General features: G+C 50.1%; 1 protein-coding gene across 1 annotated transcript in view; it reads right to left on the bottom strand.

Moving 5' to 3' along the window:
• The window catches only part of LOC105236368, a 96,392-nt gene that overhangs the window by 19,820 nt on the left and 52,740 nt on the right, over positions 1–23,832 (bottom strand). The window contains exon 4 of the mRNA XM_034669523.1: positions 21,316–21,499. Coding sequence (XP_034525414.1) covers positions 21,316–21,499 — 184 coding nt within the window. The remainder of the gene's footprint in view (positions 1–21,315; positions 21,500–23,832) is intronic.

The raw sequence follows: 23,832 nt of genomic DNA, 5'->3' as shown, positions 1-23,832 counted from the left end.
TGCTTCTTCACCCACTTTCGTTCCTGCCTTGTTTCTGCGGGCACGTGAGGGTCATTCTAGATCTCCTTTCTTCAGGGTTGGAAAGAGAGGGTATTATAAGCAAATGAGGAACTCGTAAAGTGAGTTATGTGTGCACTGGATTTCACAGAGCCTTGTAGGATCAACGGGTCTGGCAAGGAAGCACTTTCTGCCCCAATGGGGAGGTCTTTCCACTGCGTTTCTGAGTTATACTTTCTTCACAGGTCCCCTTCAGCCCCTGGTCCCCAAGTCCGGTGTGTGACCCCCTACAAAGTGGAGGCAACTCAAACAGAGATGGCATACAGAAAAGAGGTAAAGGCAGAGGGAGGGTGTGACAGATGGCTTCCTCTGGCCCTTCCAATGGAGTAAGTCAAACATGCTCTTCCCCATGGCACCTGTGACTCCATCTGGGGAGTCATGGCGGGGTGGGGGGGCTGGCGCAGGACACGGACCCCCCTCCTCCAATCCAGGCGGTGTCTGCAGCAGCCGGGGGCTTTAGAGCTCGCCCTGGGGGTGCGGGCGGGGGTGGGGGAGGTTGTTCTCAGGCTTCCCACTCTTTCCCGCCCCGTCTCCTGTATTTAAGAGGCACGTCTAAGGCATGAGGCCCACAGAGGTTGAAAATAAAAGGAAGGAGGAAAAGACTCATTAGTGATACACCCCCCAAAGACTGCCATGCTCAGGTAAACAGCAGACGGAGTAGAGTTAGAGCTGGAATGCATGGTACGGCCCGGAGCCCGTCTCTGAGTAAAGGCCACAGGTTCCGTTCAACAAGAAGATTTGGAGCACTTAACAGAACGGCCCCCACACGGAGGAAGCCAAGGCTGGACAGAGCGGCAGGGGAAATGGATAAATCCCCTTTGACCATGATTCCCATGGCTGGAAATTAATCAGACAAAAATAAGCAAGGGTATGGGAGAGCTGTACAGATCTCAGCTCTGGCCTCGCACACCCGCGTGGAATTCCGCATTCAGTGGCAGGGCCGTAGGAGAGCAGCCTCCCCCCGGCCGACGGGATGGCTTTCACACAGCCCACGTCCTCCAGCCACGTCGCTAGTAAGCCAGAAGCTAATGCAAAAAGACAAATTAAAAAATGCACACTGGTTGGGAATTTAGTAACACACGGCTAAATAACTTGTGGGTTAGAGAAGAAATCTGTTTGGAAGTATAAAATAAGCCAAAAGTTGATTCTTAGGGGGAAAAATAAAACCACCCTGAACTAACCATTATAGACAAACTTCTGGCAAGACTGTTAACAATGGTCGTGTTACAAATGGAGAATTACAATTATGGATGAGGGCAAGATTTAAACAATGAAAGAATGCTACTAACAAATACAGCTGATTTGGGTTCTTCCGGCGTCTGTGTTTTATTAAGTCACCGTGAACTCTGCGTTAGTGAACGCCGAACCGCTGTTCCCTGGGGAAAGTTGGCCTGCGTCGCTGCCAGCCTCTGGTCACAACGTTTTCATCAACTAATCAATACATCACCGTGTTTTATGTGTATTTCTGTTTAAAGACACCTTATTTAATATATATTGTTGATTCATTAATAGCAAACCCACAGCCAACAGCGCTATAACTCATGCCTGAATGAAACTTAACTAACTTACGTGTCTTCTCTGCAAACAGCCCCTAGACACGTAGCAATGCCAGTTAGCACTGTGCTTTGGGGACATTTTAAACAGCCAAGAGCTCAAAAATGCAAAACGTGACACCAGCTAGATGCAGGAAGGAAGGTCACTTGTTTGTACCATGAGAACCGAATTGGAGGCAGAGAGAGGGCCGGCTCGCTCGGCCACGCCCGAGAATGCATGCGTTGTGTCGACCCCGTCCTTCACTGCTCCATACGCGTCTGTGTCCTGCACACCTGAAGCTCTGCGGGGGTTTATTCTGAGGTCACAAATAGGTTTCAGTGTGCAGGCAAAGTTGGAAATCTGCAATCTGTGGATAAGGAGGACTGACTCTACGTGCATCTATTTGTTTTGAAGACGACTTTCTTTAGAGCAGTTTTAGGTTCAAAGTGAAACAGAGGGAGATGCAGAGGTTTCTCATTCGCTCCCTGCCCCGCCCCCAGCACAGCCTCCCCACTATCAGCATCACTCACCAGGACGGCACGTCCTTACCGAGGCTGGATCTACACTGACCCGTCTTCATCACCCACGGTTTGCCTTAAGGTTCGCTCTTGCTGCTGTACGTTCTGTGGGTTGGACGGAAGGATAATGACGTGTATCCACCATTGTATGAGAAACACAGCGTTTCCCTCTGTGCTCTGCTTATTCTTCTCTCCCTCATCCCCCACCCAAGAAACACTGGTCTTTCTACTGTCTCCATAGTTTTGCCTTTTCCAGAATGTCCTATGGTTGGAATCATACACGGTGAAGACTTTTCAGACTGGCTTCTTTGGCTTAAAAATCTGCATTGAGGTTTCCTCCATCTCTTTGCACGGTCTGATAGCTCATTTCTCTTTTACACTGAATAATATCCCTGTCTAGATGGACCGCAGTTTATCCATCACCTACTGGACATCCTGGCTGCTTCCAAGTTTGGACAATTCTGGATAAGGCTGCCATAAACCTCTATGAGCAGGTTTTTGGAGGGACAGAAGTTTCCAGTCCGTCTGGGTAAATGGCCCAGGAGCGCCGTTGCTGACCCTCTGGCTAGGGTGTGTTTGGTTTCCTAAGAAACCACCAGACTGTCTTCCAGAGCAGCTATGCTGTTTTGCATTCCCGCTGGCCATGGGTGGGAGCTCCAACTGCTCCACTCCTCCACAGCGTTTGGTGTTGTCCGTGTTCTGGATCTGGGCCGTTCTGCTAGACATGCAATGGAATCTCACTGCTGTTTTAACTCGCATTTCCCTGATGACACAGAATGTGGAGCATCTTTTATATGCTTATTTGCCATCTGTAAATATTTTGCTGAGGTGTCGGCTAAGATCTTTGGCCAAGGTCCACTTTTATAAAGGTGAAGTGAAGCACAGAGCTGAGACGGTCTGAAGAATTGAATTCCTGGACTCAGCTAGACTATCATCTCAATGAGGGCGAAAACTCGTGTTTAAGTTGCTGCTGAATTTCTAGCCCAGAGGACCGTGCTCATCACATGACAGAAGCCCTATCTGCTGAATGAGTCTTGATCCATACAGAAGGCCTTCGTGGGTTTGTTCAAGAGTCAGCAAATGTGGCCTGTAGGCCAACTGTGGACCTCAGTTTGCCTTTATAGATAAAGTTTTATGGGAATACAGACACACCCACTTACGTCCATGTCCCTATGGCTGCTTTGGCACGATGAGGGCGGGGTGGCCTACTGCGAGGGAGGCTGGCTGGCTCCGAAAGCTGAGAACGACCATCTGGCCCTTTATGGAAGTTGAGGCAGCCTCGGACTATCTGTCGGATCAGCCGTGGCCCGAGGAGGGGCAGCACTCTGCAGAAGGGCTGGGACACCTATTTCGATTCCTCAACACTTGCTTTTACTTTACGTATCCCTGGTTTAGTCACACGCTGCACCGAGACTTCAGATTCTACGGACGGCGAGGGAGCCCGCATCTCCCTGCTGGTGTTCAGTCTGACGGGGTAGGAAGATATGTAAATACGGGTCCACTATCCTCACATGGAACTCCGAAATTCAAAAATTCTGCACGCTGAAAGTTTTTTGGAACTCTTTTGGTTGCAAAACCTGACCTGAACTGATGAGAGACTATTTATAATAATTATTTTCCCCACTTAGTCTGAATATTCCTGTGTTTTCCTGCGGAAATATTAATGGATTTGATTACAGGGCACTGCCCTCAGAGGCTTCAGGGTTCTTAGTGTAACATAGAGCATATGCGGTGCATTATCGTTTGAAAGCTGCCAAGTTCTGAATTCCAAAACACACCTGGCCCAAGGGTTTCAGAGAAGGCACGTGGGCCTCTAATGGCAACATGACATGATATGGTTATAATTCAGTTGCAGTCAGGGCTCAGCTTCGAGAAGGAGGACAGTCCCGTGAAGGTGGGGCGTGGGGGGGTCTCAGGGAAGCAGCACTTGGTGGGCACCTGGCAGCTGAGCCTGGGCTGTGAGCACAAGGATGGAACTCAAAGCAGTTTGGGACGAGACAAAGGAAGGATGGGGCAGTTGTGCTGGAAGGAAACTGCTGACTTTTCCAGGAAGTTGTGACGTTTTTACAGCACTGGTGTTTTTGCTCATAATCCCTCTTGCAGACAGCTAACCACACTTCAGGACGGGGTCTGCGAGGACTCCGTGCCCCTGCAGTGGCAGAGAACCCTCCCCCCCTTGCTCCTGACGTCACTAGCCCGGGAGTCAGTGTGGGCAGCGTGTCCAGGGCTGAGCCGGAGCTGTGGGTGGGCAGGGAAAGCGAGCGCCCAGCTCTGCAGTTTTTGCCCCTTCCCACCCCGCCGTGAAAGGGGGACCTCGCTGAATGCTCTCCGAGGGGCTGAGACGCTGGCTAAGCAGGAGGAACGACAGACGTGGCGTGTGCTGGGGAAGCAGGATGACAGGAAAACAAGATGGAACCAGAAAACCAATGAGATCATCCACTAATGTTTGGTTCTTCCCTCTTGTGGGTGCCAATCTTTTCTTTTCTCCTTTTCTCACTTGGGAGCAAATTATGCTTTCAAAAGTTAGTCATTTTTTATGGACTGATTGAATGACTTCATTGACTTGAAAGAACTTTCTGCCAACTGCCTTTAATTGCTTTTTTCCCTTTAAATCAAAGGTGCTTATATTCAGTCCTGGATCTGCTCCAAATTAAGTGATTATACATTGTTGCCTCGATCCTCACCTCTAATTTCCTCCAAGTAAATGGACTATTCAGATCCCTGCCTCAAAGTGACCACCCATTCACGGAGGGAGCACCTGCCAGGGTGGGTGATTGGCTTCCCGGGGAGAGGTGAATTTGCACAGGTAGGAAACTCCCTCAGAATTCTTGTAAAGAGGGACCAAACTGAAAGGCAGAAAAGGGTAAAGGGAAGAGTTGGTTGCCAGGATGACAAATTAAGAAGCATGGTGGCCATGATCGGGTTGCTTTTCTCTTTGGATTCGATTCATTAGAACGAGGGGAGAGACCGTCTGAGTGCACATCCTGTGTGAAGCAGGAGGCGTCAGGGGACACTGGGTGACACCGCTGAGGAGGACAGTCCAGGGGGAGGCACGGCTCCAGCACAGACAGAGGCAGCCCTGGAAAGAGGCGTGATGGACTATCATTACAAGTGCCTCAGGCGGCCGATGCCAGCTCTCTGGGCCCATGCCCGTTCTCCTAGCTTCTGTAGGAAAAGCTTTTTGTGTGGCACCAAAGCTCTTGGAATGTCAGTTTCTGGGGTGCCCCGAAAAGCACAGAATACAAGTTACTATCATGAAATATAATCTACTTAGAACAAATTGCCCAGGCATGAAGGTGAATTAGCTACAGAGACGCTGACTGGCAGGCAACTGCCTGATTCGGTGATTGCCATCTGCTCAATTATCAGTGCGATAATTCTTTGAAATGACCTTTCAGCCCATCTCCAGGAGAGCACAAGAGTAAATATATTCCTCAAACCATTAGCTGTTTTTTTTTTCTTCTAACTTTCGCACCTTAGCTCAGATTGAATGCGGGGAATCCAGAGCAAATGGGCAGACTGGACGGGGACACAAGGGTGCCCACATGAGGTGGAAGAGTTGGGAAATGCACCCCAACGGCATTCCCCAGATGGCAGGATTCTGACTCATGGGGACAAAGGAGAAAAGAATCCAAGAAGGTATCTTGACGGAGGGAAGAAAGAGGAAGCCAAGTTCCTGCCTTGTGAAAGTTGCTCTCTATTCCAGAGCCCCTCACCTCCTGCAAACATTGCCTCCATTGGTGGCCTCTGGGGGACCCTCCCAGAGGCCCAATCTGCCAACATGGGTGCCTTCGCTAACCTCCTCTCCTGTGTCTCCCTCCAGTGTTTCTAAGATGCCACCCTGTGAGTGCTGGGGAAACAGGGCTGTGCCAGAAGCAGGCGTGATGCCCTCCAGGCTTGCAGCTAGAGGAGGACAGAGAAAGCCCCTGTAAACCATGAATAAATCATGTGATTACAGACTGTGAACAGCTACAAAGGAGAAAAGACAGTGAAACAGACCAGGAGATGGAAAACACCTTGTGTAAGAGCTGAGGGCGGGTTTCTCAAGCCAAGACCTGGGAGAGAAGGAGCTTGCCTTACAAAGGAAAGACTGTTCTGAGCAGGGGGAGAAGCAGCTGCAAAGGTCCTGTGGCACATTGCTGCCGGACGTGTTCCGGAAAGTAAAGACAGAAGCAAATGTGGCTGCAGTGACATTTCTTAGGTGATGGATTCATCTAGAATAGATTTCTTCAGTGGTCCTTAAGTTCCCTGAGAATAACGGGTTGTATTCAGCAATTTTTTGGAATTTCTCAAATTGCTAGATCAGAGAGAGCACAGAGCGGCAGTGAGTAAATATTCATGGAAAGGAGTTGTCAGCACCTTCCAGAACTCGGGGTGTGTTGCCTGGAAGGCTGACAAGCCCACCCTTGGCTTTTCCTGTGGGTGAATTATTTTTCTTGTTCCCATGTTGGGAAGAGAAGGAAGTAAGTTAATAACCCTTACAAGCGCATGCCCGGGCCTTACGGTTTATATTTAAAGATTTAACAACACCCATTTATAACAGCTTCATTAATTTATGAGGTTGCAGTGCTGTTAGTTACCTAAAACTCTTGTAGAGACACTGTAGGATGGGAATAAATATGAAAATAATTACAATGACCGTGTCTTCTGAGCCTGGGGTCATTAAAAATAAACCATCAACTGTTTTGGGCAATTTGCTCGACTGACCGCAAACCACTGCTTTGCTGTTAGTAAGTCCAGTAACAGAAAGCTTTGGAGGCATCAGGAATAAAACACAGCACTTGGAAGAGAATTTCATATGAATTAATGACATCATGCTGGAGGTGGCGAAGCGATCGATAGACACACAACATACACAGTAGCCAGAGGCCAATCTGATGCTGTGGCAGAAGCTGGGCTCCACAGGCAGACCCAACCACTGCTCTGCCGTTCGTGGCCGGCTGACCTTCAGAAGTCACTCAAACTCTTCATGCCTCAGTTTCTTCATTGAGGAGGGGACAGCTTCCCTCACAGCGTGATGGGGCCTGTTGGCCAAACCTGACCTGAAACCTGGACAGGCCGTGAGCCAAGAATGGTTTTTGCATTTTGTAAGAGATTTTATTTATTTGCGAGAGAGAAAGAGAGTGAGTGAGTGAGCGAGTGTGCACATGAACGGGGGAGGGGCAGAGGGCGAGGGAGAAGCAGACTCCCCACTAAGCAGGGAGTCCGACCCAGGGCTTGATCTCAGGACCCTGGGATCACGCCCTGAGCCACCCAGGCGCCCCGGAACATCTGTTTTAGGTAACTCATGGTCTTTCTCTGGAAGTTTGGGGTTCTGTGATTTTAGGTTTTCCAAAAATAGTTTCACTGCGCTGCTTCCCAGAGTCGCAGACAGCTGCCTTCGGATGCAGGGCCTCCTTCAAAGAAACGCAGTCATGCTGCTCTGGACAGTTTTGTCCTCGGAACGGATATTCTCTTAACGCAGACTCTGTCTGGGGTCTTGGCGCCGATGGGCAGATTCCTTTAGCATTTCAAACTATTCCTAATCAGCCAAAAATATTTAATAGGTGCTCACAGTTACATAGTTCTAGATGCTAGGATTTCTAACAGAGAGGAATCGTTGCCCGTTTCCACATGGCTCACGATTCAGAGGAGAAGAAAGGATATCGGCGGACTTCATTCTAAAGAATAAATCACAGAGTTGTCACAGGACGCGAACATGGAAATCTTCGGTCTTAGAGTTTTGCCAGGACACGCAGATGCCATCTGGGGGTTCTGTCAGCATCAGCCCGGGCGAGAGAAGGGAGAGAATTCACATGTGGGTCGAGGAGATGGGCAGGGGAGGGGTTCTTTGGAGCGGGAGAGGGTTGGTGTGCCTTTGCAAAAACCTGACGTGAGCCTGTGGAGTGGGTGGGTATCAGAGTCCCTCCGGAGAACAGCAAGGTGATGGCGCTGTGGGACGCCCCCTGGTGGCAGGGCGGGGAATGAAGGTGCCTTGGGAACAGGCTGCACCCACCTCAACTGGACGGGACCAAAGGCTGGTGGTAGTGGTGAGCGGGCATTGACCAAATGTGGACTCAAACAGTGGGCCACCTGGAAGGTGACTCCCATCCTCGGAAGGCTGCCTGGGAGGCAACGTGACTCAGCAGACAGGTGGACTTCAGGGAGTCTGGGGTTGTTGGAAGCAGTCGGAAGAGGCACTGCCTGGGTCGGGAATGTGTCGTGAGATTTCCTGCAGGAATATCTAGGGGAACCCCAAAAACACCCCTCAGAGCATATGCCACATGTAGGGAGCTCCAATTCAGGTCATGACTGTCCCAGCCAAGTGTCAGCTTCCTTCCCCGTCCCTCTCCTTCTCCACACGGAGCCTGACCATGGGAGACCGACAGGAACAGCTGGTGAGTGTGCATGGAGGCCGAGCAAGGAAGAGGAAGCAAAGGGCCCTTCTCCTTCCCATAGACATTTTTTGATCCTAAAGGCAGGTCAGCTGATGGACAAAAAACATTTTAGAGTCAATGACATTAGAACATTTTCATACTTTATCCTTGGGAAAAAATGTTGCTTGTTCATAGTTTCTGGAAGTGACCCAAACATCTGTGTGATCTGCCTGAGACTTCATTAAGGGGTGAGGAGAAAAGGAGTCTGAAGAGCCAGTAGGAGCAAAGAGTAAAGGTGCTTCCATCTGCCACTCTGAGCCAGCTCTGGCCGTCAGTCTCTTACATGGGTTTTTCAGAAGGACAGGAGAGCATAAGCCAAGTGAGGAATTCATTTTCCTAATTCAAGAGTCACCATCCCTTTCAGGCTTATCCAGAATTCGTGGCTTATTCTGGCTTCGTAAACATCTACCTTAAGAGGCAAATTTTACCAGTACACACGGCTCGTGACACCCAGAGTCTGAGGAATTTATGAGAGTTTTATGCAAGCGAGGGTTAGGGCAGGGATTTTCGCACTTGTGGCCGTATCTCTCAGGGTTTCACAGGCAGGTTTCAGAGGTTCTCCGGACTCCCTAAAACTTCAGGCAAAAATTGTATGTGCTTATGCACATTTTCTGGGGGAAAATGTAGTCTTCCACCTTTTTCTTGAAACGGTGTTGACATAAATTTCTAGTCCAAGATGGAGCCACTCCTGCCTGGGATGCCGTGTCAGCCGACCACAAGCTGAAGAGCACTCCGGTGTCTAGAAATGCTCCGCTTGACCAGAAATGCAGCATACGAGCCAGCCAGGCCCCAGCTGCTGCGGAACTCGCCATTTCCTTGTTCTAAATAAGGTCAGATAGGCAACCTCAGCCAATCAGCTTAAGCCACATGCGTGTTCCTTATTCCCTGGGTTGACCTGCTAGCCTTATAAGGAAATCCCCGACCTCCTAGTCAGTCAGGTCCTGTTTCCTCATCGCACTAATGCTCTGTAAAACTCTATAAAGCTCGCTCTTGCACGAAATCCCCTGGGAGCTGTGTTGTTTGTGAGGCACTGCACTCCCCCATCCCATGGACTGCTTTCCCCGGAATGAAAAACATCAAAGTCGCTACTCAACTGTTTTACTTTTGTCACTTGACAAGGGTCTCCAACCTACAAAAGGTAGATCTTTTAGCCCCATGAGCCATTTGAGCTGAACGGGACAAAAGTCCCACGCCAGTGGCCAGGGGAACAGCCTGGGGTCTCCAGAAGCAGACACGGAGACAAAGCTGTGGGTGAGGACGGCCACTGGAGCCCAGTACCTGGGAAGGGAACGGGAGGAAGGAGGGAGAGGTAGGCTGCCATGCAAGCCCAGGGGCCCTGGCATGAGTGTGTCTGTCGGAGCACCCTCTCCCGGGCTGAGGTGGCCCGGGTGGCCCCCTGGAGCTCCTTCACCAGAGGCAGAGCCCCCAGGAGGGACGGACTCTGCAGCTGGGGCTCCCGTGGGCACAGCCCGGGTCCACCACAGAGGGTGTCTCCCATCTTTCAGGATCATTGAAACCAAGCCCTCAAGAGTGGTTGTCTCCCTTCCCTGGTCTGCTCCCCTGCTCAGAGCATCAGGTGGGCACGTTTCCCCACTATTGAGATAGCCCAGGTTCAGGGCTACAAGCAGCTCATCTCGAATGTGCTATGAACACGACTTCAGAAGGAGCCCAGGTTTTTAGAGCTCCACATCTGAGGTTCGGATCAGTACCCTTCTCATGAGAGACGCACTGTTAGAACTTCCAGAATTTCCCCATCTCAATTTCTCAAGTTCCGGAGCACAAGCAGAAGAATACGGAGAACACTAAACAGAGAGACAGGAAGAGGCACCCATGGCTCCTTCGAGTGCCGACCTGCTCCGCTCTGCGTGTCGGGAATCCAGGGTTTCCCCTGATCACACCGGCCCCCAGACCGGCCCTCCTCGACTCGTCTCGCCAGTGACAGGTTTCACCTTCACCAATGGTGTCTCCTGCAGGATAAGGCTCGAACCACCCGGAGGACTGTTGGCTATTTGCCTTTTCACCCTCCACGCCGCCAGCTGCACCTTCATCCCTCGCCAGGCTGGGGGCAGCAAGGAGACAGGGGCTCAGCTGTCAGGGAGCTTCGTGCCGGGAATGTCATGCCTTCGCGGCTGTTTTCCCCAATTAGAATGTTTTCTGGACGGTTTGCTTGAGAGCTAGGTCACCACCTGTTCAGCTTTCTGCTTTTGAGAAAGCCCACTCGTTCTCACTGGGTCTGCATTTAAGTATTAGAAACAATCCCTCTTGTCCACTTTCAACTTTTGATTCAATCTGGAAAAATTGAGTGTATTCTAAAAATATGAATAGGATGGCATTAGTTTCCTAAGCATATTTAATGGTGCAAACAGCTTCTAATGTTTAAGAACCAACTGACAGGAAAAAATAGAATTTAACTTTGCCTTTGATTTTTATAAAATGTGTATGTTCATTTAAAAGGAGAAGTACAAAACTGTAGTCTGGGAGTCTGCAGTCTCCTTACTGGATATGGAGTAAACTGGAACCCACTGGAAAAACTGACATCACATTTTGCAAAGAACCGCTCATGTTTATTCATTGTTTATCCAGCAAGAAATGGCCCTGTCCTAGCAGAGAAAGGGTCATAGGGAACAATTTAGAAAATGGGATTTGAGAACTCTACACTGACTTTTTAAAGTAGGCTCCATACTCAGCATGGAGCCCAACACAGGGTTTGAACTCATGACCCTGAGATCAAGAGCTGCTCTGGAATCAAGAGTCAGATACCTAACTAACTGAGCCACCCAGGTGCCCCACTACACTGACTTTGGAGTCAACGCAGGGCTACTTGGCTGCACACCTCTCTCTCCATGGACTCTCTAATGGTCTTCACCTCATGGCGCTCATCATGGGTCCAGTCTCTTCCCATTACGGCTCATGACAGAACTGGCAGTGCCCTTCCCAAGTGACCTGTCGGTTTTGGTATTTAAGACTGAGTTCCTATTGCTAGGAATCCTACTCATTTCTTTAGGAAACACTTGCAGGGCCCGATCACAAATGACACACTATGGAGGCTGAACAGAGGCGGAAAACATCCTCTGTCTTCAAGGGCGCTGTATGTTCCTAGGGAAGATAAGGCATGCCCGCAAATAACTATTATATGAGGTGGCGCGGGACAATCATTATAGGACATCTGTAAGTGTTGCGGATGCCTGGGAAGGCAGCGCTGACCTCCAGCCACGTACAGGATTTGTGTGTCTGGAGGCGACTGGCCCTCATCAGGACTCAGGAATGTGAGCACATGCGCGTGGTTCCTCTAGCCATTCCTTCAGTCACCCCTTATCATGTGACGGGAATCTCTGTGTCCTACATAATGGTTAAGTGAAGATCCCAGGTTTGAAAAATGCTCATTCACTGGAAAAGTTTAAACTGAGTCTTATTCTTACTTCCCAGAGCTTTAGCCCGTGGGGGCCGGCTTCTTCTATCTTATCACTGATGACGGACATTGAGAGGAGTTTCTGTGTCCTTGCTACACACACTAGTGGGGTGATAAACTATCTTTTTTGAAAATCAGAAATTATAAGAATGCGCCTGTGAGCAGAGCCGACTTGAAATCTAAGCATCTTTGGTTTCTCCACTTTTTCCCCCCATTCTTAATTTAATCTCTTTGGGAGATGAACTTCAACTACGCTGAAGTAACAAGAAGTATTTTCTTTATTGTCAGGTGGCACTTTATAAAATACCATCTTTCTCTACAGTCTTGAAGAGAATTGTATCTTCTAGATGTTTCCATTAGGAAGGGCAGTCTCCTGTGGGTAGCATTCCCAACCCTGCTCTGCCTCATGAGCATAGACTTGGGTCTGGGGCACGTCCTCACCAGGGTCAGAGAGCTCTGCCTGCGCCTGCTGACGGCCTTGAGTGGGAGTATATCCTCTCCCGCAGACTCGGCGCCTGTCCTCTGCTCTGAGTGTGTCATCCGTGCGTCATTCGGCACTGGGCCAACCCCACTGCTGCATCTGTCCTTTTGGGGTGAGGGGACAGGGCCCTCCTGTTTCGGCACAAGGGGGAGCGCGTGCAGGCCGTGGCTCGGCGCTGGCTGCCAGGGGGGACCCGGGGCCACGGGGGCCAGATGCCCACTTCTGAAGCTGATCTTGAGAAGCCTCTTCTCTAGGTGGGCACGGCGTTCCATCCAGCAGCTGACTGCGTTGTGTTTTCCTTGGCAACTTTGACGCAGTGGGCACAAGTGCGTGGAGCTCTGCCCTGGGCAACCGGCCTCACCCTGCACAGGGCTCTGTGGAGGCGCTGGTGCAAGAGTACCCCGCAGGGGTGGAGGACGGGGCGGGGGGCCAGTATGTATCAGGTCGTGTCCAAGTAAGCCGCATGTCATCGGCAGCAGCTGGGGAGTCCGGGCCCGGCTATAGGGTACGTGCAACTGCTTTTATTCCCTTACTCAGTAAGTTTCAGGTCCATAAGTTTCACAGAACTGTCGCTGGTATGGAAATGAGAAACTTTCAACCAACACTGTTGATACGCACTCACGGTTCTGAAGTCTGACCTGAAGTATGGCGCGGAACATCATAAGCCTTCGCCCGACCCCCTTGATCATGAATTTATCAGGATTCTCAGTGCATGGGGTGGAGTCGTCTGGGGGCTCAGAAGGAAGGGAACTTGGTGGTTTTGCTTCACTGTTGCCGGAACCTGCGGTGCCTATAGACACAATGACCCACGTGTGCCCGGCGGTGAATATCGATCTCTTGAATGATCCAAGCATTGGATGAAAAACTCATTTGTGTGTCAGTTATCGTTCTTAGAAACGGGGCTCTATCACTGCTGTGCTGCTGCGGAGAAGGAGGGAGACTGATGTTTACAGGTCAGCGGGTCGCAGGGCCTGTGTCAGGCACCCCACTGACGACTTCCGCATCCGTGACTGTGATCGTAATATGTCTTATTTGAGAGGGGAGCGCAGGGCCGGAGCAGCCGTGCGGGAAACCAGCCCCGCTCACAACGAGCTTCCCAGAGCCCTCGTCCTGGCTGAGCCCTGAGCCCTCTGCTGGCCGGGCAGCTGGAGATGCAGGCTCTGGAGGGAAGCTGGAGAAGGCCGGTGTCTGATGTCCATCCCTTTCAAGAACCTGAAAGCAGCCAGCTATGCAGGTTAGGAGAGACAGATGCTGCTTGGCAACACTTTTTGTGGAAAAGATCTGTGAGTTTCTGTTAATCACAAGCTTAATGTGAGCCAAACTGCTATTTAACACCCAAGCAGCAATACTAGTTGCTGTAAACAGATGGATAAATCGGTCCCTAATCACAGGAACTGATACCACCAGTAAAATGCCCATTTTCCGGAATGCATTTGAGGTGGAGTTCCATTTCTGCTTTACATTTCAAGAGAGACACTGACAAAGAGAAAGGTGATGTGGGGGGTGGGTCTGGAAAGCACGTCATATGGGAAAGGGATGAAGGAACTGGAGATATTTGTGGTAAAGGCTAAAGTGCCCGCAGGAAGTGATTTGGTACAGGAGAGTTTATTCAACAAATGTCCAGGAAACACCTACTGTATGCTCAGCTCTGCTCTGGATGCCAGGATACAGCAAGAACCAAATGGACAGGATACCCACCATCAGGTAGCTGGCATTCTGGGGGAGGAGGTGAGGGAGGGGGGCACAAAATAGAACAGAACAAACCATTAAGCAGTATGCTGGATCGTAGGGAAGCGGGATATGGCCTGTGGGGGTGGAGTGAGGATGCAATTTGAAATGAAAGGGTCAGGGACGACCCACTGATAAATGTGACACTGGAATGGGCCTCCAAGAGGTAAACGAGGGTGCCACATGGGTGATGTAGGATGAGCACGCCAAGCGGAGGGACAGCTAGAGCAAAGGCCCGAGACACTGCTTCTGAGGTCACAGTGCGCCTGACCCACAGCAGTGGAGCAAGTGGGGTCAGCGGGAGGGGGAGGGATGCGGCCTGGGTCAAGGGGCTCCTCGTGAAACACTGACCTGCCTGCTGAGCTGGGACCTCAGAGGATGTGGTCAGTGTGGGGGCCGGAACGGGAGGCTAAACCAGCAGAAAGGGGAGACGGGCTGGGTCCAGCGGTGGAAGTGGTGAGGAAGGGGCCAGTCTGAAGGGGCCTTGAGGACAAAGGGACAGTGTCTGCTGCTGAGCAGCGGAAGGCCGGAGCTGTACTCACTGAGCCGAGAGCACAGGGAGTGCTTGGGCACACAAGGGGGGGACGCCTGCTGGAATGGGAGGGAAAGAAGTGGGATTCTGAGTCTGAGGGTTGGGGAGGGCTGGGCTGGGGGGCCTTTCAGGGTCTTCAGCACAACACAGAGATGGAACTGAAAGCCCCAAGCCCAGGTGACCACTAAGGGAGCAAGCGGAGCTGGAGAGGAGCTGGGGCCTGTGTGTGCCGCAAGACTCCAGGGAGAGAGGGATAGCAGGAAGCAACCTAGGGGTCTGAGAAGGAGCCACTGGTGGGGGAGGGGGGAGGGAAACACAGAGGGTCTGTGTCCTGGAAGCCAGGTGGAGAAAGTGGCTGGACAAGGTAAGGGTGACCACATGGTGTGTCACATGTTGCTACTGGAACCAGTAAGATGCAGGCTGAAAACTGAGCGTTGGATTTCATGGCGTGCAATTCTTGCTGGAGTCGACAAAGAGCCGGTGAGATGAAATCAGCTAGAGAGGTGGCAGAAGGGGAACCGGCCGCGGGTCCAGAAGCAACCTCAGGACCGGCGGGTGACGTTTGTAAGAAAGAGCGGACGCCTGCTAGGGTTGCCCATGATGGACCCTTCTCAACAGGGACCTCCCTGTTTGGACCTGGTCCAAAGGAAACCAATGCACACATCGATCAGGACCATGGTGGCGGGATTTCTCCAGCACGTGGAAGGCGGCATGGGGCGATTGATAAGGTCACTTACAGCTCCAAGATTCCATCATTCCTTTTGTCACGGGCTCTGTGAAAGTGGCCCCACAATCCTTGGGGGCGAGTACATCTCATCCCGGTGATAACATCAAGGCAGACAGATGCTCTTGCAGGAAGCCTCTGTTTCCGCCGCGTGTTCTTTCACTTTCTACAAATGTATTTACGTTCCCAGCTCTTCTTCTTAAACTGCTGAGTGTAATCCAACTCCCCAAAGAAGGACAAGAATTCTTCACAGGATCAATAAGCAAAATGGAAAGAAAAGCGTCAGAAAGAAAGCTGCACAGTAAGCAGGGCTCCCAGTGGAGGGGAAACAAATGTTCTTAAATGAATAATGAGAATGAAACTCGTTCTCACATGGTGCCACATGGGGTGCTCACAGGCGGAGCACAAAGGGCCGAGGAAACTTTGGTTCAGCAGAAGGACGATTTCCGGGAGCAGCGAGAGCCCTCTCGGGAGGGAGGCAGAGTCACACCGTCACTTTCAATTAGAAGGCGGCTGGAGTTCCGAAAAATTGGCTCTGTGTTCGTATCGTTTTTCGCAAATATTATTTTTATATTTTGGCCTGAATTATTCATGTTTCTGGCATCGCCACCCCATTATGCCCTTTTATTTCCTAGAAGGCCTATATCACAATTTAAAATGCTCACATTTCCTTCATGCCTATGTGTTTCTTGCCTACGGATCCTCCCTAAAATGTAAGTTCCACGAGGAAACTTAAAAACCTTCTCTGTCTTGTATATGGGGTGGCATTTAATAGATGCTCAACATCAATTTGTTAACTAAATTTGATTTTATGTGGTTCAGACTATGAGAACGACCTACTTTTCCAGGGTTGGAGGTAGGTGGAGCCCTCGGATGGGCCCAGAAGTTCTCTGCCAGACAACAACCACTCCCAGCTCCTTTCTCTTGTTTACCTTCCACTTTCAAGAATGGAAAATGTCCAGCTGTTGGCTTTCCATTTATTTATTTATTTATTTATGCTACAGGGATTGTCATATATCATAATCCTCAGGGAACACACTGATGGGCTTCAACAAAAGTTTTTCCTCTGGTGATAATAAGAGAGAACCATCAGAGGAAATGACCTCTTGCCACTGTTTCTGCTTCTGAGGCAACACCCCCACTGTTTCCTGCTTCTGAGGTCATGATGCCTGGAGCTGCAGCAGCCACCTTGTGACCATTAAGCAACAAGCATGAGATCAAATCTCACTTCTTAGAGATGAACAAGCAAAAGAATGGTGTGATCTTGGATCTCTGACAACTCTTTTAAGCTAAGTGTCCCACTGAGGACACTGAGGCACCGAAGAGTTTACTAACTTGTTTAGGTTCACCTAGTGAGGACTGGGCCACCAGAACTTGGCCTCAAATCTGTGTTCCGATCAATTCCAATTTCCTGTGCGCTTTGCACCCACTGGAGGTAACCGATGAAGGTAGTGCCAGCCTAGTGGGTCGGGTGTGGGTGGTCTAGAACAGATGTGGAGGAGCCAAAGTGAGCTTACCTCCCCTGGTTCTCTGGGGGGCTCACTCCTGGAACCAGCTGCCATGAGACAAGGAAGCCCAACTAGCCCCTGCCGAGAGACGGCATGGAGAGGTCACAGGTAGGCATCCCAGCCACCGGCCCAGCAGGGGATCCAGTGGAGGCCAGCACCAGCTGCCAGATGTGGGAGTGAAGTTCACTCTCTCTCTGCTGTCCATGTGTAGCCGTCAGCCACATGTGGCCATTTAAACTTCATGACTGAAATTAATAGTTTCAAATCCAGCTCCTCGGCATATGTTAACTTGCCCCGTTTCAAAAAATGCTCAAAGGCCACTGAACACCCAGCTTTCAAATTTGCCCAGCTGAGGCCAGAGACCAGCTGGAGGAGCAGAGATGGGAGACAAGCTGTCCCAGGTGACCCGTGTCTGGATTGCTGGCCCACGGAACCTGGGATCATAATAAAATGCTCACTTTCTGCCTCTACATTTTGGGGTTGCATGCTGGAACCCCATGAAAGGGCGTGCTGGGATGGGCACAGCTGGACGTGCATAGGCAGTGCCCCGGGGCAGGCACCCCGTCCCGGCAGCCTGGCGCATCTGTGCAGGACCTGGAAGGGACAAGAATCACACGGCCAGGGTTACGGTTGCTCCTGTGTGAAACGTCCTGTTCTTGGATGCCGGTTATTGGAAAGTTTGCAGTCCGGCCTTGTTTTGGGTACGGCCTTGGAGGCCTCTTGGTGAATCATCAGTGGCTGGGTCACCGAAGAGGGGTCGTCCTGTGGACAAATTGGTTTGCCTCCACTCCATTTTATTCCCCTGTTTGCCACTAAGAGAGGTTAGTTTTTTGGTGACTTCTGGACAATAATAAAAAATACATATATAAATTTCACCTTGGGTGTAATAAAAATCACATATATTTTATAAATAGGAAGACAGTTGCTATGACCGAGGTGTTTTTTTGGGCAATAAAAGCGAATGTGTTTGAATGGGTTTTTTTTTTCTCTATGATGCATCCTATCAGACAATCTGTCATTTGGAGTAAAAATCGGTAAAGAGGGTGCAGAGTGGAGTACGCAAAGCTGCTGATGTGCAGTAACGTTTAAAGTGCAGGAGACAAAGTTTCTATTATAACTACGTCTTTGGCAGCTATTTTTCTGAGTTTCCTCCCACCTGTGAGGTGTCCAGACATGGCGATGGCGGTATCTGAACACGGTGGTGTGCAGCCCTTGGACCACATTCTCTGCCGTGTCCAGAAAGGTGAGTCACAGGACCACTGAAGCTGGCTGAGTGACTGGCCCAAGGGAGAGTGGCTGTATTTCCGCTCCTTTCTTTTACGGTCATCTAGAACATGGGGCGAAGCTCACGGTGAGGGGGGGGAAGCATAGTGTGTGTGTGAACAGGGACGACAAAAAGCTTGTGTTTCACGCACATTCTGTTCATAGGTTTGGTTGAGAAGACATCAAACAGAGAAGGAGTTTTGAATATATCTGTATCTATCTAAATACCATGGTGGTTAATTTTATGTCAACGTGACTGGCCATGGGGCGTCCAGATTGAATGTGGTTCCTGGGTGTGTCCATGAGGATATTTCTGGATGAGATGAGCATTTGAGTCCATGAATTCTGGAAAGCAGAGGGCCCTCCCCAGTGTGGGTGAGTCTCACCCCATCCCTTGAGGTTCCTGAATAAAACAAAAGGTAATTCTTCTCCCCTTCTTCTTCCTCTGCTCCCTCCAGCCCCCAATCTAGTATGGGAAAGGTTTAGTAAAGGACACGGAGGGAATGCCATTCAATTCCACACACAGGTGCTGGTCCGGGTCCTGGGAGGCAGAGACCAAGCCCTGCCCACGGAAGATGTTCCAGCTCCACTCACGTGCCCCTCGCCCACTCTGGGGTCGGCCCCACACTCTGGCAACACAGCACAGCCGGCCTTCACCGGCAGCATCATGACTACTGTGACCTCCTTCCTTCAGAGAGAAGGCTGGCTAGGAAAACAAACCAGGACCATTGAGATAATGCACTTTATCGCTCTTTCCTCCTTTCTTTCTTGATGAGTCCATGTTTGTGGTAGAAAAATCACACAATAAACTCAACAGAGAGACATGGAAGGAAAGTTGCCAGAATTCTGTCCCCGCCACCGGAGCCCACCGTTGGCATCTGAAGGTGTTCTCTTCTCTACTTATTTCCACGCAAATGTGCGTGCGGTGTTTACGACCTCAGGATTACACTACTATGTGATGCTCTGATCCGTTTCTTTCACTTAAAAATACATTCTTTTTCCATGCAATTTTCTTTGCAATCAAACGAACTTTCTAACCCGAGTCGAGGAGAACAGGATGAATAATCAATGCTTTTTTATGCTTATTTGCTGGTTGAAATTTTAAAGATATGGTCTCTTGGGTAAGGGTCACAGGATACAAACGCATTACCTGAAAAGATATTATTAACTGGAGGATTTAAATAGGTTCAGCGAGAAAAGAAACTGACACTATGTGTCTCTAAAGGATGCCGTCTGTGTGGCTGGGTCAGTTCTAAAACAACTCTTTCAGATGCCAACCCAGAGTACTGAATTTAGCCAATGGAAGCAAGAGGGCGGTCTGTAGTAAATGTTCTCTCCAGGATCTCTTCATTAAAATTCGGGTAATTCTGGCTGCCTCCACGGGGTTAAGGCCCTCACCCGTGATGAGTGGCTGCTCTGGACTACTTGTGTCTCCTCCGAAATCCTGTGCTGGAATCCCGAATGTGAGGGTTTTAGGAGAGGCCTTGGGAGGGAACTAGGTCCAGAGGGTGGGCCCTCCTGAGGGGATCAGTGCCCTGAGAAGAGAACAGGAGGTGGCCTCCTTCCTCCACCTCTCTCTGCCGCAAGGAGGACACAGCAGGAAGGCGTCTATCTGCAAGCCAGTAAGGACCCTCATCAGGAAGCTGACTCTGCAGGGACCCCACTCTCAGACTGCCAGCCTCCAGAAGAGTGAGCAATAAATGTGTGGTTTCAGCGGCCAGTGTGGGGTTCCAGGCTGTGGCAGCAGCCTGGACCGAGTCAGACGGGTGAACAGAGGCTGAGGCTGAGGCGCCTTGGGCTCGAGCACTCTAAGTGTGCCCCTTGTGCTGCTGCCGTCCGGGGGCCTCCCAGACCACCTTCGGTCCGTGGCCACTAGAAGGGCTCAGGGACTCTTCTAGTTAGGTAGGGTTCACTGCAGTGGAAGGGAGCTGGCGGAAGTCAGCAAAGGGAAGAGGCGCGTACGGCAGAGTTTCCTGTCGTCCCCGCGCAGTGAAGCCACGCAGACAGCACCGATTTCTCCAGCAACGACGGCGTGACAATACTGCCCACGCCCCCCCGCCCCGGGGACGCTCACTCATGCCTCGGTGTCAAGAGCTCTCGTTGGGGGCCGTGACAAAGGCATGGCTGACCATCCATGTGGCTGCAGTCAGTCTCCAGCCCCTCCAGAGACCGAGCTGATACCGTGCGGCCCAAGGATGCCGCCATAAATCATGCTGTTAGTGTAGACCATCCGGCAGGGCGCAGGGCCCCCGGGGAAACAGAGACAGCTTAGCAGGCAGGACACTCTTAGAGCTTTAGCAGGGGCGTCCCAGGGGCCGGTCAAGGGCAAACCTTCAACGTGCAGGGTTTAGGGGACCGGGACCTGCAGCTTCACCGTCCACGGCAGGGGTTCCCTGTCCATTTGCACTATGCTGAGGCTCCTCCCGTGCCGCCCCCACCCTAGACTTGACGCTCGTCCCAGGGCTGAGATGACAGACGAAGGGTGACCTGACAGGGATTCCCTCCTGCTCAGCAGCTTCTCTTATCTTGCTCTTGAATCTAATTCAGAAACTAAGAAGGGAATTTTTTGGCAGGTGGGGACTCTCTACCTGGTATGTTGATAGGCAGAGTCGCCGGCTGAAACAGGGAATGCTGGCTAAACAGAACCACAGCTTGGACGGCAGTCAAAACACGAGGGAGCTATTCAGAATCTCTTGGAACTATGCAGAACTGGAAGGGTTTAGCCTTCCCGGGTACTCGCGCGGTTTAATGAATACAAATGTAGGCCGTAGTACAAGGGAGATCAACGTGAAGGGACTGTGATGTGGTACTGGGGAACAGGACTCTATTTTTATCAGGAGGTTATCGTTTATACCTTTACTGTTCTAGTGGTTCAAGTCATTATGACGATCTCCATAAAAGACATTTTTAATAATTGTCACAAGTATTTTCCCTAGGTGGCTTGAAGAATTCTGCTTGAGGAAGTCCTCAAGGTGAACAAAGAACACACACACACGCACACACGCACGCACACACCCTTCCCATGCCACACACATGGGCCTAAGGAGTTAAGCACTCAATACCAGACTTTTTTGTTAGAGCATTCAGTAGACGACAAGCATGTCCTCATTAAAGATGACGGAAATGCAAATGAGAGCCTCACTTACCGGTTGGCAACACTTGGAGAGACTGAGTAGGAAACACTGGTGAGGACACGAATCAGTAGGAATATTCATGAACCGCCAATGACCTTGAAGGCGATCTGCCGACATCTGGTGCTGGGGGTCGCCCATCCCCTGCCCGAGAGCTGGAGAGCCACTCCAGGGCCTGGCACCGTCTGCAGGGACCTGTCTGAGAACGTACGTATCAGCGGTGTCTACAAAGGCAAAATGATGGGAAGAACCTAAGTGTCGGTCACCAGGAGATGGGGCAAATGCGCTGTTGTGGCCACACAATGTATACCACAGGTGGTTCCTGTGGGTGTGGACCTTGCTTCCAATTGCATGCACCTGAGATGGGGGCCCACCCAACCTGTCCTCCCTCGTGCAGCAAGGCTGGAAGTTTGGGGTGTTAGTAGCCCCCGAGAGCCATCCTCCCATAAGGGCTGTGGAAGCTGGCGGCCACAGAACTCACGGGGCTGTCCTGTGTGTCTCTGAGAGCCCCCCCACCTGGGGTGGAGCCCCAGCATCTGTACCAAGCCGCGTGCCTTTCCCTTTATTTGGAGGTGATCCAAAGAGGTGGGGAGGAGGGAGGAGATCTATTATTAATAGTTACCATTTATTACTATTTTTTAATTTCCCTCCAGATAAATGACACAGCCCCTCATCCTTGTCTCAGGGTTGGCCTTTGGGGGAAACACAGGCTAAGACCTAGCTGGCAACAAGCCATCTCTGGGAACATTCCAGCAATCCTTTGCAGATGTCCCATAGGCTCCACTGCGAGCAAGAAGCATTAAATGTCTCTACTTCACTCGGCTCTCTCAGCTGACCCCTGTACCCTCTTCTCCGTAGCCCTCGGCCAGGAGAGGAGGGCTCTGACCTCCCAGATATGCCCTCATCTGTCTCCAGACAGGAGCCCCTGTGGCCGTCAGCTCGGCTAACTTGCTAACTACACACCGAAGGCAAGTTTATCTCCTTAAAATGCCTCTGTGCAATCTCTACAGCTCTTATTGCAAAAATATCTTTTCTGTTCTTGGATGTTCAGATACTTTAGTACAAGCTAGACTTCCATCCAAACAAAAGCACGTGGTTCTACCCAAATGTTCTGATAAAGAATCTTGTTGTTCACCTGTGTCCCTTCATGCTCATATTCTAGAGTCCTGCTACCCCACAGACTGGGGAGGGGTGTCCCTGCCGGGGTGACTGATTTTCAAATTACATGTGTAAGCAAGTACCTGCATGATGGCCCCTGAAGCTCGTGTCCGCAACACTGTATCTGTAATTCGCATCTTGGTAGTCAGGACAAGTCAGATAAGTTATTAAGGATGAAATAAAATAAAAACTAGCGATCCTAATTTTATGTACAGTAGCAGCTAATCCAGCTAATGTCATTCTAGCTTGAAACTGGTCATTTTATTTATTTGAGAGAGAGAGAGAGAGAGACCGCGCGCCTGCACAAGCAGGGGGAGTGGCAGAGAGCGAGGGAGAAGCAGACTCCCCGCTGAGCAGGGAGCCTGATGTGGGGCTTGATCTCAGGACCCTGAGATCATGACCTGAGCTGAAGGCAGATGCGTCACTGACTAAGCTGCCCAGGTGCCCTGAAACTGGTCATTTTAACTAAACACAGGACAAAGCCTGAAAAGGACTTTGAGCCCCCAACATATGACTGAGTGAGTGAGGCTGAGAGCTGGGATGTTCCCTGTTTTTATGTTGCCTCAATCTCTTCTGGAAGAGGAAGGATTATAAAATGGGAAAACCACAAAATTCTTTTTTTTTTTTGTTGTGTATCAACTGGGAAAATTCTGAAATGAAAGAGCGATATTAAAATATAAATAATTTTTAAAATATTTATTTTTTTGGGTGACAAATTAGTTTATCTTGGTGGGATTATAACAAAAATTCTTTTTAAAAATTATTTCCAAAACATAAATGTTAAAAAAAACAACAAAAATCTATGTGCATTAAAGGAAAAACAATGTTAAATTCTTTTTGTATTTAAGGACATAGCTACAATACATTTAAGGTCATCTTTAGCTGAACACGGGGTAATCGCGTGGGAAGAGTCATTGTCCCCGGCAGTTAGTCACATATTTCTCTCAGTTTTTAGCCAGATCTTCTCTAATGTGACATCACTGATATTTTTCTGAAAAACAAAGTTTTTCGATGTTCTATGTTATTTTTCATCAGATTGCTTGCAGACTTCTTCAAAGTGTTTTTTGTGTTTCATGAATTTGAAATTCTCATCACCTTCAGTCAATTCTCCGTTATTTGTAATACTGTCGATTGCAAGCTCTCACTCTCCTGTGCAGGTGCGGGGGTGTCTGGTGAGCTCGGGACGATGCCAGTGAACGGAGGCCATGGTCAATTCTACGACTTTTGTGTTAAAATGTGTAAACATTTCGGTCCAAATTTTTACAGATCCTGTCTTTTTGCTTCCATTCAGAATATGTTCTGTTGACAAATATTTTTATGAATCAAAATTCATGAAGTGAGTTTACTCTAAGATTCTTTTGAGGTTTTTGCTGA

This window comes from Ailuropoda melanoleuca, chromosome 10 (genome assembly GCF_002007445.2).
Source record: "Ailuropoda melanoleuca isolate Jingjing chromosome 10, ASM200744v2, whole genome shotgun sequence".
NCBI classification, from domain to species: Eukaryota; Metazoa; Chordata; class Mammalia; order Carnivora; family Ursidae; genus Ailuropoda; species Ailuropoda melanoleuca.
The sequence above is the reverse complement of the archived record's forward strand: the minus strand, read 5'-3'. Positions and strand labels throughout refer to the sequence as shown.